Source organism: Dermacentor variabilis, chromosome 10, assembly GCF_050947875.1.
Source record: "Dermacentor variabilis isolate Ectoservices chromosome 10, ASM5094787v1, whole genome shotgun sequence".
NCBI classification, from domain to species: Eukaryota; Metazoa; Arthropoda; class Arachnida; order Ixodida; family Ixodidae; genus Dermacentor; species Dermacentor variabilis.
This window is the reverse complement of record NC_134577.1, coordinates 112,810,487-112,828,493: the sequence shown is the minus strand read 5'-3', so window position 1 is coordinate 112,828,493 and position 18,007 is coordinate 112,810,487. Positions and strand designations below refer to the sequence as shown.

The 18,007-nt window shown below is 47.1% G+C and overlaps 1 protein-coding gene across 1 annotated transcript in view; it reads right to left on the bottom strand.

Moving 5' to 3' along the window:
• Positions 1-18,007, bottom strand: part of LOC142559380 (protein O-mannosyl-transferase TMTC1-like) — an 88,362-nt gene that overhangs the window by 56,748 nt on the left and 13,607 nt on the right. The window contains exon 4 of the mRNA XM_075670984.1: positions 5,794-5,961. Within this exon, the coding sequence (XP_075527099.1) occupies positions 5,794-5,961 (168 nt within the window). The remainder of the gene's footprint in view (positions 1-5,793; positions 5,962-18,007) is intronic.

Genomic DNA, 18,007 nt, shown 5'->3' with positions numbered 1-18,007 from the left:
AACTATGCGAGCTATTAACCTTATTCACTTTACCCTTACTTTGCCATATCTAACTCAACCCAAGTTAAGGGCACGTTTTGTTTGTTTGTTTAGTGTTTCTACGGCTGTCATTTGTACAGTTGATTTGTATTAGGAAACATGAATTTCTCACCAAATCTCATTCACACTTGAAAGAGCGGCGTATCTCTTTTTTGATGTACTAGCAGCAAGATTTGTGAAAAAGTTTGTTCTCCTTAAATATGCGCTGGAAAGTGTAACGTCTTTGAGTTTTCGCCTTTCACGCAAACTAGACACCAGTGCGGGACAAGAATAGGTTGCAGTTGGTCAGCCTGATGCGCAAACTAGCAACTTTCAGAGCGTTTGTTTCACTTGAACGACTGTCACCAGTTTCACATAATGAGTTCTATGACGTCGATATTATTCGTCAATGTACGAATACATTGCAGAGCGGTTGATAATGAATCTTTAGCATTAACAACGAGAAAACAAAAAATGATTATTACAATCTCCAATCACCTAGCTTTAGAGAAAAGCTATATTTTGCAGCCGCCAGGGATACAGCAAGGGAAACCAAGAAATGCAAGAAGGGTAAGCAGACATGCGGTCGGCGAAGCTGCGTGGGGGAGAGGGCATGATGGGGTTAGCGGTAGCAGCAAAATACAAACAAAACAGAGAGAGAGAAAGTTCAAGTGCACAGTTGTAGACACACGGTGTCTATAGGCGCCTTCTAAGTTCGTTAGCTCTAGGGAAAGCAAGAGCGTTCATGTTGCATGATAGCGTGGCCGTGGGCCAAACATATTTTTTGGTCTAATCGGTTTATGTATTTCAGGCTGTCAGAACAGCTGTTTACCCGTGAACGTGAACTAACAGCCATGAGGCCCTTATGAGGACGCTTTAGCTCGGGAGTTGCTATGTAAACACGTGCATCGGGAAGACTGTTTTAACTCGGCATCCGTAGCAGCAATTGTTATTGGGAGTTTTCGCTTTGAAAAGAATGTTGTGAATTGTAGCAACTATAACAAATAAACATTTTATTTGAAGCCACCAACACTTTTTAGAAATGCAATAGAAAGTTTCCGAACTTCAAAAAGCTCAAGTCTGAAGTTTATGACTCTACCCCAGCAACGAAAGATAGTATCACAATTCCGTGAGAAGCCCATATTAACACATCCAAAGCGGACAAAATTGGTGCAGTATACAGCGCCCGGCAAAGTACTCGTAATTTGCCACTAGGACTTTTTTAAAACCGTCGTAAGTTCACGTACGCTATACGTATACGACATTTGTCCGCTAGACATGCTTAAACAGATGCGGTTTACAGGGTGTCTACCAAGTTGACATTTCCAAATTCCTGGAGTTTTCCAGGTTTTCCCCTGAGTGCCTTTGCAAAATTCCCTGAGTAATGCAGAACTATGTGTTATGTCAAGACGGGCTGAAACCATATCGCCCGATACTGTCACTCTCTAGTAAGCACATGAAAAATATTTTAAGAACGACTTAATCCAATTTCAATACTAATGAGTAGTGTTCATGTTATTGAAAGAGAATAAAAGGAAGGGGGTAGTAAAATGCACAGCAAATATAATATCTTCGAAAAAAGTGCAAATGCAGTCGGACATTCTCAAAGAAGAATAGAAAGGAGATGCATACGGAAGCAAATATTTTCGAATATGAGCTATTTTTATCAATTGATAGCAAGCTCGTTGGTATGACGTTCGAACTTTCTCAGAAGTGAGATTCTCTCTCAATAGCTGGTGTGTCCAACTCAAGTGTCCTGACATACTCTCAACACGCGCACAACGTCTCAGTGTTGCGTTTCATTGCTTTAAAAAGTTTATATTGGTCTGGATAAGGAACGACTGCATCTCGGTGTCAGACAACACCCTTGTTTTTTGAGCTCAAGCTCCTTGAAAGAAGCGGCGATACACTCCCTTTTTCGTTCATTCATCAATGCGTAGGTCCTTTCTCTTCTTGCCCTCCTTCCGCCACTCGTTCGTCTCACAGACCATTTGAAGAATCTTCTTGGTCAGTTGCACAGTCTACGTCCGATTTTTCGAACTCCCTAGGGGCCGCGAAAACGTAGACCTGCGGACAGACAAATTCCACACGCCTAACAAAGGAACCCCGCAGGGATCCGTGATCTCACCGATCCTTTTCAACATTGCAATGATTGGGATAGCCCGGAAGCTGGAAGAGATCGACGGCATACATCACGCCATTTATGCCGACGATATCACCATCTGGACTAACCAAGGCTCGCTCAGCCAAAAAGAAGAATGACTACAAGCCGCAGCAACATGCGTGGAAGAATGTGTTAGGGAAAGAGGCCTCGCCTGCTCGACGGAGAAGTCAGAGCTCCTGCGAGTCAGAAGAGGAAAACGCTCGGAAGAACAAATCAGCGTCACCCTAGAAGGACAAAAAATACCAGAAAAAGAAGCCGTCAGGATTCTGGGAATGTGGGTGCAGAGCAATCAACGCTGCACACGCACCATAGACCTACTCAAGCAAGCGACGGCACAGGTGGCACGTATGATCACCCGCGTCTCGCAAAAAAGAAGTGGCATGAAGGAGGACGATACAGTCAAGTTGGTTAAGAGCCTCATAATCAGCCGGATTACGTACGCCCTCCCATATTACAACACAAACAAAGGCGAACGGGACCAGGCCGACGCCATCATAAGGAAAGCGTTCAAAACAGCGCTTCACCTGCCGGCCAACACCTCGACAGAGAAGCTGCTGGCCCTCGGACTCCACAACACGTTCGAGGAGCTCAAAGAAGCACAATTAGGGTCGCAGCTACTCAGACTCCAGCAGACTACCACAGGCAGAGAGCTCCTAAAAAAAACTGGGGTACAAAGAAATTGAAAGGGAAGAACAAAGAACGGCAAACCTACCCGATGAGTATCGCAGTACCATCAAGGTAGGGTCCCTGCCAAGAAACATGGACCCGAATTTACACACAGCCAGGCGGAACGCTAGGGCAAAGTATGTAGAAAAATACCTAGCAACCAAGGCGAACACGGTATACACGGACGCCGCGGTATATCCTCGAGAACGGAGGGAAAATGAACAAAGAGTCGTCGCGGCAGTAATAGGCTCGGACTATAGGGAAATCGCTTGCGCGTCGGCACGGGATTGTACGGTAACCGAGGGAGAGGAAATGGCTGTTGCTCTAGCAGCTGTGGAGGGCTACCGCACAAATAGATCCCTTATAATTCTAACAGACTCCAAGGAAGCCTGCCGAAACTACATTAACGGCAGAGTCGGTCTAAAAGCGTTCCAAATCTTCCTCCGCGCTGGCCAACAGAATAAACGCATTAGACACACCATCTTTTGGGTACCGGGGCACACTGAGATTGAGGGCAACCAAAGGGTAGATAGGATCGCTCGCGAGCATACAAACCGAGCGGACCTAAACAGAGATCCTGAGGACTTCATGACAGTGATCCCAACGTACTCTGACATACTAAATTACCATAGAGGGACGAGGATCAAATATCCCCCGCCTCACAATACACTCACTCAAGAACAGGCAGTTTACTGGCGAAAGTTGCAGACAGGAACTTTCCCAAATTTACATAAACTATACAAAATGTTCCCAGGTCAGTACAGGGACACATGCCCGTGGTGTGGCGCAATACCCACACTTTATCACATCACATGGGAGTGCAATACGAATAAGGCATTCCACAAAATAGAAAATCCGAGTGCGGAGCAGTGGGAGAGCGTGCTCTCCAGCGGCGACCCTAGCCTCCAACGGAGGCTGGTGGATCATGCCCGACGAGCAGCCACGCTCAGTGGTGCCCTGGAATAGGGGCGCCAACCATGCAGGCCGGAGATCTTCATCAACCAATAGAAGATCAAGACATCCGGCCCGACCGCTGAATTACTCTTTCTAGGGCAATAAAGTTTACTTCCTCCTCCTCCTCCGAAAAATCGGTCGCTTGGAAAAAAATATATGCATGTCACTTACTGCCCTTAAGGGCTTAAACCGCCACAGGCACATTCGAAAACGCTCAGAAGGCTCGTACTGTGACAGGAAATACCGGGTGCGTGCGTGTATGATTAAGGAATGCATACTGTGTCCCGTGGCAATAGCCCCTCCCCACGCTTGTTATGCTTCACTGCAATACTCGTGCGTATGCTTCACCAAGTAACATATCTGCACAGAGGCAAAACTGACCTTCGGGAACCGGCATTATGCAACGTTCCGTGCTTTCCAAGCTTCAAAGCCAATCGCGAGGGCCACAATGGCGGAGTCCGTGCCATTGCTGACAGCAGCGAACTATTTCAATAAATAACACGGTAGCCAACGGCAACAAGCTTCATAGAGAACGTCAAAGCAGCTAGGCCTAGCCTTGCCGCCATGGTGGCTACGGCTGCCAGCGGATCTGCGTTCGAGAGCGTCGGTTCGAGGCGGCGAGGTAATCAAAATGGCAGTGGTGGTGGCTTTGATTAATGCCGTTTCAGACCTGCGGTCATTACAAGATGCCCGAAAAATGGGACGGCGAAGAGTTCTTGCGTCCGAAATTTCAGACGTTCTTATACATTGACCCTATGGGGTACGTGGTAGTGCCGCGAAGCCGTGCAAATTATGAGGAAACCGGAAAGTCGGTCGTCGACTGTACACTGGTAACTTCTCCAGACGACGACGGGCCGTCAAAGACGATTCATTCCTATTCCTGTCTCTTGCCCGAGCCAGCCTTACCGCGACATTGGACCCTTTCAATAACATTACAGCTAATTTTCCCTTATAGAGCCACAAATTCCATGAGTTTTTCCTCACTTTTTCCAGACTAATCAAAATTCCTGAGAATTCCCGATTTTCCCGGTTTTCCCGGTTGGTAGACACCCTGAGTTTACAGAACTGAGATGTCTGTGTTCGATGCGCGGTTACGAATTCGTAAGCTTCGTGCTACAACTTTTATAAACTGGACTATTTTCGGCAATTTTTGTACGAGAATGATGTCCCAGATAAAAAGTCTGCTTCCAGATTGCTAGAGTATAACGTTCCCTCTCAAATAAAACAAGTTTATTCGAGATCGTTCCATGGATTGTCTCATAAAAGCATTGACGCGTTTTACATGTATTTGAATAGGTGGCATCGGAGCTGGCCCCTAGCTAAAGCTTTTTTTTTTGTCCCACGACGCCTTATCTTGGGAGCTCCCATCTATGAAGACGGAAATGAATATAAGAGAAACCTTTGCGCGAAATTTACTGCACCATGTACGACGACGTCTGTTGCGTTTCTAAAGATAAGTACATATCGATTGGTTTTCGGAACTAGATTGCTTATTAAGGCGATCGGTTAGCTTTAAAAAATTCTTACACGAAGCCACATGCCTAGAACAGTGTACCTTGGAAATAAAACACGGTATCAGACTTTGTAAACTGCATATTTTTACAGATCTCGAAAGAAAGAAAGATATTTATGGGATTCATGTCGGAAGAATAGGACTTTTGAAACTTGCCGTCACCAATCTAATGATTTGCCGTAAGCTGCTAAAAAGTAGGTCTAATTTAGATGTGAATACTTTCTAACTCAAGAAATTTGATTAAGATTTGTTCAAAGTGTCGCACCTTAAACCAGAGTTTATTTTAGCGCAGCCGATAGAATAGCTAATCCTCTTTCAAAGGCAGCCAACCTTAATCAGCAGTATCTCAGTGAAGTCTCTTTCGCATCGCGAAAGCGTTTGAACGGAGAAGTCGAGGTAGGTAGCTGGGTAACCTTTCTCCTCGCAAGGTTAGCTCAATTCCCGCTGGAAGAGAGCACCTGCAGAGATGGCCACTCACTCGAAAAGCGCCTCGCGGGAGACCCACACGTTGTTGCGGTCGCAGGTGCGCAGGGCGAACACGAGGACCACGACGAAGCAGCAGAGCACGCCGAGCCACCTCAGCATTCGCAGTCCCAGGGTCTGCAGTCGGCACAGCCCGTCCCCGACGAGCAGGCACACGCCGACGCTGCAGAAATGCGCGGGCAGTTTTGCACAGGAAATGCCCGCACGATGCGGAAGAATGCTCGCAAGAGCGGGAAAAGTACGGAACGATAAATGATGCACATTTTTTCCTAAGTGTGCTGTACCTTCCCGTTCGAAGCAGTGCACACACATAAAAAAAGAAAAAGAAATAAGACACACCCCCTCGAAAGTTATGCGAACAGCGGTCATCGCATCTCAATTTGATAGTTTTACTTTTAAAGCGTCCCGGTACGATTGCTCACTATGTTACCTTTGTTGATAGATATGTGTGGATTTTATCTTGTTGAAGCACAATAAAAATTGATTGATTGATTTATTTTATGCTCGTCTCGAAAGGCAGGCACCCCTTCTCACGGAACTGCGGCGTTGCCTTGTCCCGTTTAGTCTTATTAGCGCATGTATGCGCACAATGGAATTTCAATGCGCATCAACTCTTTGTATCATTTGCGCGCTTTCCGATATTATTTGGAATGAATGAGAAGAGGGCAAACATAAGGGCTGATTTTTTGTTATATGAAGCGCATATATAGCCATGCCAAAGAATGTATAAGAGAATGTATTTTTAGTTTCTAATTCCTGTGTAGAAACGATAAGAAACAGGGAAATGAAAGCGAACGGAAAGGTAATTTGTCCACCGGTGGCACGTTATTATATTTATTATCTTTTTAAAACTCGATATATTTGGCGTTGCTCCTCGGCCACAACCTGGTGCTATGTTGTTCTTATCCATATATTCAAGTTAACGTAGGTAGGTTTACTTTTATGAATAAAATTCTTGCATCAATGCTTTTCATTGGATTATCCTATGCATTGTTCTTTAAGCGGAGACATGAAGTTTGTATTTGAAATGCAATGCACTCCACGTACAATCCGCATAGTTGCAATGTTTGCCGGTGAGCTTGAAGTTTTCTTTGGTATTTTTCTCAAGACCCACAGTTATTAGGGCGCGGGCGCACAGCGACGCGGCGTCGAGGACACGCCACTCATGAATACAGGCACACGCGACAAAAAGTAAGTAAATTTCAGAATTTTACGTTCTGAAAGCACGATATGATTACGAGGCCGCGTAGTTAGAGACTCTAGGACAATGGCGACAACATTGGGTCCTTTAACGTGCGCGTAAATTTAAGCACGCGGGTGTTCTCGCATTTCGCCATCATCGAGATGCGGCCACCGCGGCCGGGACCGACCGAACCCATGACCCGGAGTTCAACAGCGGAACGCGACAGCCACTGGTCGGCCATAGCCGTTGCATATGCAATGGCAAGTGCGGCTGCAGTTACAGGGTGACATCACCAAAAATGCGCAACGATGTATTTGCGAAAGGACAACGCGACCACAACATATTAACAAATCGCGGCTCACAATTGACTGATTTGGCAGACTGGCAAGCGCTTTTGCATTCTAAGATGGAAGTAGCGTAAGGGGTAACGGATCTGAGAAAGAATTGAATTGGGGAGTTTTACGTGCAAAAACAACAATTTCATTACGAGCAACGCCGTAGCGGGGCAGTCCGGATTAATTTTGTTGGCTTTAGTTTGTCAAATGCAGCCGCCGCGGTCGGGATTTGATCCCGCGACCTCGTGCTTAGCAGCGCGACACCATAGCCGCTCAGCGATATTCCGACTACTGATGACGCCTCGAGATAGCAGAGTAAATTTGCAGACGGACCCAGTTATACAAAGAAAAGAAAAGGAGAGACGACGAGAGGGCAGAAAGAGAAAAACAGAACTTGAGGCACGAACACACGCCGACTACGTACACATGCTGCCCTTTCAGCAATTTCACCTGTCTAAGAGAAGCAATACAAAGGGAGAGAGAGAGAGAGAGAGAGAGAGAGAGAGAGAGAGAGAGAGAGAGAGAGAGGGAGAGAGAGAGAAGAAAAGGCTGGGTTGTGCCATCGAGCGAAGGTTCCGGCAATTTATAGAGGCGGCGACGCAATTTCGTGAAAACTCGCCCTCTGCGGTAAGACACTCTTAGGTAAGCAAAACATAGCAGTCGCAAAAATGATTGAATTGTAATACTGCTTTTCTTTTACCATGTTTACAAGTGGCGCTTTTCAAACACTGTCTGCACCACCGCGGGTTTATACTTTATATTTCATTCCGGAAGTCTGAAAACATTGCAGCAGAAGAAACGTAATAAAGAAAAGCAAGAAAAGAGAGAAAGAGCAATCAAACCCTCGTACGTCTGTGAACGCGATTTCAGCTCAACGCTGCGATGGCTATATTAGATACTTTGGTCGCTGTGTTTCATTGCTCCTACAATAAAAATGAAATATGCGGAAGGATATTCAGAAGTTTTAAATGCTGGAATGCAAATGGCTGTATTTTCGAAAAATTTGCGGATCCGCATTATTAATTTCTTTAGTTCTGCTCGATGCATCCTGTTAATTAAGCGGACGCCTACTCACTGCTACACCCTTACTTGCGGAGAACAGTCTACTTTGCGTTATGTGGCTCCGTCCTCTATAACGCTTTTCGTTAACATAAAGGTGATTTAGCGGCAAGTTTGCTAACATTTAGAGTAATTTAGGTGCATTATTAAAGTCTAGGGTATTACGTGCCAAACTTCTAAAACTCTGCGTTCTTTTTTGTTTCATTATGTACCAGATAAGACATCCTGTTCAACCGACCATCCAGGTCAGGTCGTCTGAGTCATTATCCATTAAACCTATATGGTTAATATTCTTGAAGTATTCACGAGGGTTTCGCTCGTGCGTTATAACTATCGTCTGCATTATGTGGGTTTGAAAGCAAGATCAACGGTAAGCACTTAATACCGTGCTTTCCTGACATGTACAAGAACTATTTTACTATATTCCAGTAAAAAAAGCGAATAAAGCTTCGGTACTCCAATTCCACATAACAAGAATCGCTGCCTGGGCAGAGACATCAACCACAAAATCAATGCGACAATACCACGCCGTATTAAAATATTTTAGTGGTGAAATTAGTCGTATATGTGCAGGCTTTGTGGTTGGCGAATGCTACTCATTGAGTTCGTTGTGTTCAACGGATTTTCAGACGCACCAAAAAGTCGCCAAACGCTTCTTTTGTAAAATCGCCAACCTTAGCCGCTGGCTGATGACCTGAAATTGCGGCATCACAAATATTGTGTGCTGCACTTTTCTAATTATTTTATATCTCACTGCGCTGCACTAGATGTTGAAAGAAAAACAAACCAACCATCCATGCTGAACAGGTGAACCAACGTATGTGCGACGTATAATTCGAAACTCGTCTGAAAACAAAAATACAATTCACATGGCTAACAATACGGGGCGCCAATGCATAAATATCCATGTGTGCTGTGGATATTATTTGACTGTACATGCTATATGTGTTGAAACAACATACTATACGCAGTTAAAATGTGCTGAATTGTCTAGGCATTTGCTGTATTCGTAGCAAACCTCAACCACCAAAATACTCCTTTTTTCGTATTACCACGTTTCACAGGCCTGTAAAGTAATTTTTCGCGGAACTCTCACTTATCACGTGCCCAAGTCGGCTGTCTTCATTTTAACCGAACGTTGGTTACTGTTCGAACTTAAATATATTTCTGCATGCATTTGCGTGTCTCTATGCACTGTGCGCGCGGGCGCCCCAAAAAAGGAAGGCGAACTGCTCCTTACGCTCGAGCTATTGGCTGAACTGGTCAAAGCTGCAGTTGTTTTATAAATGTGTCTTGTCTATTGTCTTAAGCATAATTAATTCCTTGTTCGGGAAACATTTTGGTGGATGTTGACGTTCCCAGTCGTCGCCACGGTGCTCTGCAGCGGCTGCGCCATCCAGCCTTCAGACATCGTTCCCGGTGACGACATGGCGTTCACGTCTACACATGCAGTTACAACTACATCGTGTGGCAGGCATTTCAGTACCCACGATCCTGGCATATTGGCCGGCCAAGACAATGTCAAAGTCGAGCACTAGCCTTAGCATGTAGAATGGGTTAACCAGAACAGCCGCTGGGACTCTACCGTAATGGTAGCATATTCTATACTCAACTTGGGGGGGGGAGGGGGGACACCACTAGTCCAGTTCTGGACACATGGAGGCGAGCCCTCTAGCTGGAATGTCTTGAAGCAGAAGCTCGGTTACTTATTTGGAAACCTTTCCGGCCGCCAACTGACTGCTTGCTACCCGAGTGCAGTCGTCCACTGAATCGTAGGTCTTGTACATACAAGTCGTGCTCGCTCTTTGCCGGAAAGCCGTCAAGAAAATGGCCGAGATTGACAAAGTAGGCTACTTTTTCAAAGAGAGAACGTGTCGTCCTTCTTCAAAGGACGACGCGTTCAACTTGATCTGCAACAATGTTCTCGCTATCGACGCCATTGTCGAAGAATACCACCACTTCGAGCAGGCCGAGAGAGGCCGCCTCACTCCACAGGTCTCCTGTCTCCCTAAAGATGGCTGGCTACCACGTAATTCTACGTCGAACTTACTACCACACCGCCATGACGCGTATTGTTCGCCGTGACCTTGAATCTCCTTCCATCTAAGCCCACTCGACCACAACACTGACCAATCAGCCCTCGCCATCCACCTCATTCATGCTGTCGCGTGGCATCAATTTGCCAGCCTCGGTTTGCCCACCTGCCCCGACCTGACGCCAGACCGGTGCCGACAGCTGTGTCTGGTGACGACCTACGTTCTCCTCCCGGATTCCGCAATCCTTACGAGTGGAGGACTGCGGACGATAAGCCAATCTGCTTGCGTGGCCACCTTTTCGTAACATAAGTGTTTCTTAATATAACGTTTCTATAACGTAAGCCTCAATAGAGAGAATGGGGCATTTGTGCCAAGATATTTAGGATTAATCTTTTGTTAGAATCTCACAATCATCGCTCTAATATTTAGTCCGCAAGACTCAGTCTTTGTTCGGTGTAAAACGTTTTCATATGAAACTCTTGTTTTACACTCAAGTTAGGCAATAATACGCCATTGAGCGCAAATAAACTGTTGGACTGACATTTTCCAACTACCCACCAACACAATTTACGCCTCTAGATGTACTGAAAAAAAAAGAGAAATAAACCAGCAGGTTGCTCTATAAGCAACATTTCATATTCTTTGTTAGTTAATTTTAATTTTTACCATTGTTATTCTTTGCAAGCTTCCTCGGAAAGGAGATCTAAATGAACACAAACTTTTTTTCCACGCCCGCCCATCTCAAACACCAAAATAAAGCCAAGCAACATAACGCACGCACACGTATACATGGCCACATCACGGCTGCACAGAAGCAAACATGCTAACATCGGCTGTTTCAACATGACTTTACAGTGTTATTTTTTATTACGTAATAAAAAAACATGCCGAATTATCCAAATGTAAGATTGTAACATGAAAACTTGCAAGAAAACGACGCACACAACCGCAGGATTGTAGAGCACAAAGCAATGATAGCGAAGAAAAGTAAGAACTGTTGTCCTGGCGGTCGTCAGGTTAAAGCGCCTCGTATTCTTTAACCTTCATTTTAACATTATTTTAATTTTTAATAGCTTTTATTGATTTACGAGATCCAGCTACAGGGAAGCCTTTTTCTTCGGAACTTTCGAATGAGAAGTATCGTGAATAAAAGAGACAATAAAAAGACGAGTGAAATGAGTACATCGGTTTCGCGCCCGAAATATGCGAAGCCCACTTGTGGCGCGGGATTTAACAGAAGTTAGCAAAAAGAAGAGCAGGATAAGCTAGCAGAGCATTAAGTGGGGCTAGCGTTCCATCAATATGTCACCCTATGTCCCGAGTGTTGCAGACAACTGCATGGAAGTTTATGGGTGGAAACTCTTTTTCTTCGTTCCTTTTGCCACCTTTTTTGTCAAGCGCAAACTGTGTTCTCCATAAACCTATGGGTCCAAATGGCTAACGAAGGTTATAGCAAAAACAAAACAAAACATAACAAAAGAAGGTTTGAGAGACAGGAGGACCCGCGTTATTTGGCGGCGTTATTTGGTAATCAAGGAATGAATAAATTTCTGAGATCTAAATGAACACAAACTTTCTGACCACGCCCGCCTCTCTAGAGGACGCATCGAGCGAGTTTCTCACCGATGAGATAAATCAGATTTGGGAGGAGGGAATTGTACCGGAAGAATGGAAGTTGGCGAAGGTCATACTAATCCCAAAGCCCGGTAAACCGCCAAACTTGGACAACCTCCATCCCATCTCACTGACGTCATGTGTAGGGAAGGTGGCCAAGCACGCAATCCATAACAGAATTGCCGAGTATATCGAGACCAACGACCTTTTCCCTCACAACATGACAGGTTTCAGGCCAGGCCTCTCCACCGAGGACGCAATGAAGCTTATCAAGATCCAAATCCTGGAACGCTGCACTCGGGACACGAGAGCCATCCTTGGTTTGCACCTGGAGAAGGCCTTTCATAACATCCGTCACGAGTTCGTTCTCGACGCCATCTCCAAACTCGACCTAGGCTCGTCCTTCCATGCCTTCGTCAGGTCTTTCTTGAGCAAACCATGCGCCATCCTCAATGCTGAAGATTTGGAATCGGAGAAAATGGAGCTGAGCAGAAGCGGCACCCCCCAGGAGTCAGTCATCTCACCGCTCCTCTTTAACATCGCAATGGTCGACCTCTCAAGATACCTAGGCAAGGTCCAGGGCATCAGTCACACGATCTATGCAGACGACATCACTGTCTGCTGCGCGGGTGGCAGTGACGGACAAGTCGAAGCCGCTCTCCAGGAAGCTGTCGACACTACAGAGCGCTTTCTAAACAACACGGGACTCCCGTGCTCCCCAAAGAAATCGGAGCTCCTTCTCTACAGCCCAACTAGAAAGGGCCGCAAGCCACAGAACTATAAATTCCCCACTGAAATTGACATTAATCTCTACACCAAGTGCGGAGATCCCATTCCCAATGTCGCGTCCGTTCGAATCTTGGGAATGACACTCGAAGGGGCGGGCACGAATAGCGTCACCATTCACAAACTAGCAAAGAATACGGATAGCGTCATCGGTCTAATCAGGCGGGTAGCTTACAGAAGGAGAGGCCTGAGCGAAGAGAATCTGATAAGGCTAGTCCACGCTTTCTTGTTATGCCATTTCACGTACGTAGCGGCCATGCGCGTCTGGAAGAGGGCTGAGCGAGACAAGCTGAATGCCATGATAAGAGGGGGATCAAGAGCGCGCTCGGAATACCAAACTACACACGCACCGACCGACTCCTGCAGTTAGGTATTCATAATACCGTGGAAGAAATTACAGAAGCGCAAGAACGGGCACAGATTCTCCGGCTCTCCGGCACCAGGGCAAGCAGACGACTCATAACAGAGATGGGAGTCCCCCGGCCCCTGTCGAAAACGCCTACCAGGGCCTTCCGAAAGAGCAAAAAGATAACATCATCATATCGCCCAAAGCCTCACCGAGCTGGCCCATTCCAAGGCGCGAGGTCTGCTTTCCGCGACCATGGAGAACTCCAACGCCAGCCCGCAATGGTGGAGAACAGAGACCAACCGATCACATACAATGAAATTGCTCAGCACTTTTATCTCGGCAGGAGAGATTTTCCCCTTCCAGACAAGAAGTTAAATAGAGCGCAGGCATTGACCCTCAGATTATTGCAAACAGACTCGTATCCCAGCTCGGCTTTATACCACAAGCTTTATCCCGACACCTATGCCACTAGTTCTTGCAGGCACTGCAATGACATCGCTAGCGTAGACCATATGCTCTGGCGTTGCCCCTCGTTATGAGGCACAGAACAAATCAATGAGGACAAGTGGCTCTCCGCTATCAAGAGCCCCGATGCCGGGGCGCAACTATGGGCTGTCCAGAGAGCCCACGATGCGGCGATCGGGCATGGCCTGACTGTCCCAGCGTGGGAGCGGCCCGCAGTGCGCTGAGTTGCGTACCTCAGGACCTTCATTAAAGTCCATCCATCCATCCATCCATCCATCCATCCATCCATCCATCCATCCATCCATCCATCCATCCATCCATCCATCCATCCATCCATCCATCCATCCATCCATCCATCCATCCATCCATCCATCCATCCATCCATCCATCCATCCATCCATCCATCCATCCATCCATCCATCCATCCATCCATCCATCCATCCATCCATCCATCCATCCATCCATCCATCCATCCATCCATCCATCCATCCATCCATCCATCCATCCATCCATCCATCCATCCATCCATCCATCCATCCATCCATCCATCCATCCATCCATCCATCCATCCATCCATCCATCCATCCATCCATCCATCCATCCATCCATCCATCCATCCATCCATCCATCCATCCATCCATCCATCCATCCATCCATCCATCCATCCATCCATCCATCCATCCATCCATCCATCCATCCATCCATCCATCCATCCATCCATCCATCCATCCATCCATCCATCCATCCATCCATCCATCCATCCATCCATCCATCCATCCATCCATCCATCCATCCATCCATCCATCCATCCATCCATCCATCCATCCATCCATCCATCCATCCATCCATCCATCCATCCATCCATCCATCCATCCATCCATCCATCCATCCATCCATCCATCCATCCATCCATCCATCCATCCATCCATCCATCCATCCATCCATCCATCCATCCATCCATCCATCCATCCATCCATCCATCCATCCATCCATCCATCCATCCATCCATCCATCCATCCATCCATCCATCCATCCATCCATCCATCCATCCATCCATCCATCCATCCATCCATCCATCCATCCATCCATCCATCCATCCATCCATCCATCCATCCATCCATCCATCCATCCATCCATCCATCCATCCATCCATCCATCCATCCATCCATCCATCCATCCATCCATCCATCCATCCATCCATCCATCCATCCATCCATCCATCCATCCATCCATCCATCCATCCATCCATCCATCCATCCATCCATCCATCCATCCATCCATCCATCCATCCATCCATCCATCCATCCATCCATCCATCCATCCATCCATCCATCCATCCATCCATCCATCCATCCATCCATCCATCCATCCATCCATCCATCCATCCATCCATCCATCCATCCATCCATCCATCCATCCATCCATCCATCCATCCATCCATCCATCCATCCATCCATCCATCCATCCATCCATCCATCCATCCATCCATCCATCCATCCATCCATCCATCCATCCATCCATCCATCCATCCATCCATCCATCCATCCATCCATCCATCCATCCATCCATCCATCCATCCATCCATCCATCCATCCATCCATCCATCCATCCATCCATCCATCCATCCATCCATCCATCCATCCATCCATCCATCCATCCATCCATCCATCCATCCATCCATCCATCCATCCATCCATCCATCCATCCATCCATCCATCCATCCATCCATCCATCCATCCATCCATCCATCCATCCATCCATCCATCCATCCATCCATCCATCCATCCATCCATCCATCCATCCATCCATCCATCCATCCATCCATCCATCCATCCATCCATCCATCCATCCATCCATCCATCCATCCATCCATCCATCCATCCATCCATCCATCCATCCATCCATCCATCCATCCATCCATCCATCCATCCATCCATCCATCCATCCATCCATCCATCCATCCATCCATCCATCCATCCATCCATCCATCCATCCATCCATCCATCCATCCATCCATCCATCCATCCATCCATCCATCCATCCATCCATCCATCCATCCATCCATCCATCCATCCATCCATCCATCCATCCATCCATCCATCCATCCATCCATCCATCCATCCATCCATCCATCCATCCATCCATCCATCCATCCATCCATCCATCCATCCATCCATCCATCCATCCATCCATCCATCCATCCATCCATCCATCCATCCATCCATCCATCCATCCATCCATCCATCCATCCATCCATCCATCCATCCATCCATCCATCCATCCATCCATCCATCCATCCATCCATCCATCCATCCATCCATCCATCCATCCATCCATCCATCCATCCATCCATCCATCCATCCATCCATCCATCCATCCATCCATCCATCCATCCATCCATCCATCCATCCATCCATCCATCCATCCATCCATCCATCCATCCATCCATCCATCCATCCATCCATCCATCCATCCATCCATCCATCCATCCATCCATCCATCCATCCATCCATCCATCCATCCATCCATCCATCCATCCATCCATCCATCCATCCATCCATCCATCCATCCATCCATCCATCCATCCATCCATCCATCCATCCATCCATCCATCCATCCATCCATCCATCCATCCATCCATCCATCCATCCATCCATCCATCCATCCATCCATCCATCCATCCATCCATCCATCCATCCATCCATCCATCCATCCATCCATCCATCCATCCATCCATCCATCCATCCATCCATCCATCCATCCATCCATCCATCCATCCATCCATCCATCCATCCATCCATCCATCCATCCATCCATCCATCCATCCATCCATCCATCCATCCATCCATCCATCCATCCATCCATCCATCCATCCATCCATCCATCCATCCATCCATCCATCCATCCATCCATCCATCCATCCATCCATCCATCCATCCATCCATCCATCCATCCATCCATCCATCCATCCATCCATCCATCCATCCATCCATCCATCCATCCATCCATCCATCCATCCATCCATCCATCCATCCATCCATCCATCCATCCATCCATCCATCCATCCATCCATCCATCCATCCATCCATCCATCCATCCATCCATCCATCCATCCATCCATCCATCCATCCATCCATCCATCCATCCATCCATCCATCCATCCATCCATCCATCCATCCATCCATCCATCCATCCATCCATCCATCCATCCATCCATCCATCCATCCATCCATCCATCCATCCATCCATCCATCCATCCATCCATCCATCCATCCATCCATCCATCCATCCATCCATCCATCCATCCATCCATCCATCCATCCATCCATCCATCCATCCATCCATCCATCCATCCATCCATCCATCCATCCATCCATCCATCCATCCATCCATCCATCCATCCATCCATCCATCCATCCATCCATCCATCCATCCATCCATCCATCCATCCATCCATCCATCCATCCATCCATCCATCCATCCATCCATCCATCCATCCATCCATCCATCCATCCATCCATCCATCCATCCATCCATCCATCCATCCATCCATCCATCCATCCATCCATCCATCCATCCATCCATCCATCCATCCATCCATCCATCCATCCATCCATCCATCCATCCATCCATCCATCCATCCATCCATCCATCCATCCATCCATCCATCCATCCATCCATCCATCCATCCATCCATCCATCCATCCATCCATCCATCCATCCATCCATCCATCCATCCATCCATCCATCCATCCATCCATCCATCCATCCATCCATCCATCCATCCATCCATCCATCCATCCATCCATCCATCCATCCATCCATCCATCCATCCATCCATCCATCCATCCATCCATCCATCCATCCATCCATCCATCCATCCATCCATCCATCCATCCATCCATCCATCCATCCATCCATCCATCCATCCATCCATCCATCCATCCATCCATCCATCCATCCATCCATCCATCCATCCATCCATCCATCCATCCATCCATCCATCCATCCATCCATCCATCCATCCATCCATCCATCCATCCATCCATCCATCCATCCATCCATCCATCCATCCATCCATCCATCCATCCATCCATCCATCCATCCATCCATCCATCCATCCATCCATCCATCCATCCATCCATCCATCCATCCATCCATCCATCCATCCATCCATCCATCCATCCATCCATCCATCCATCCATCATCCATCCATCCATCCATCCATCCATCCATCCATCCATCCATCCATCCATCCATCCATCCATCCATCCATCCATCCATCCATCCATCCATCCATCCATCCATCCATCCATCCATCCATCCATCCATCCATCCATCCATCCATCCATCCATCCATCCATCCATCCATCCATCCATCC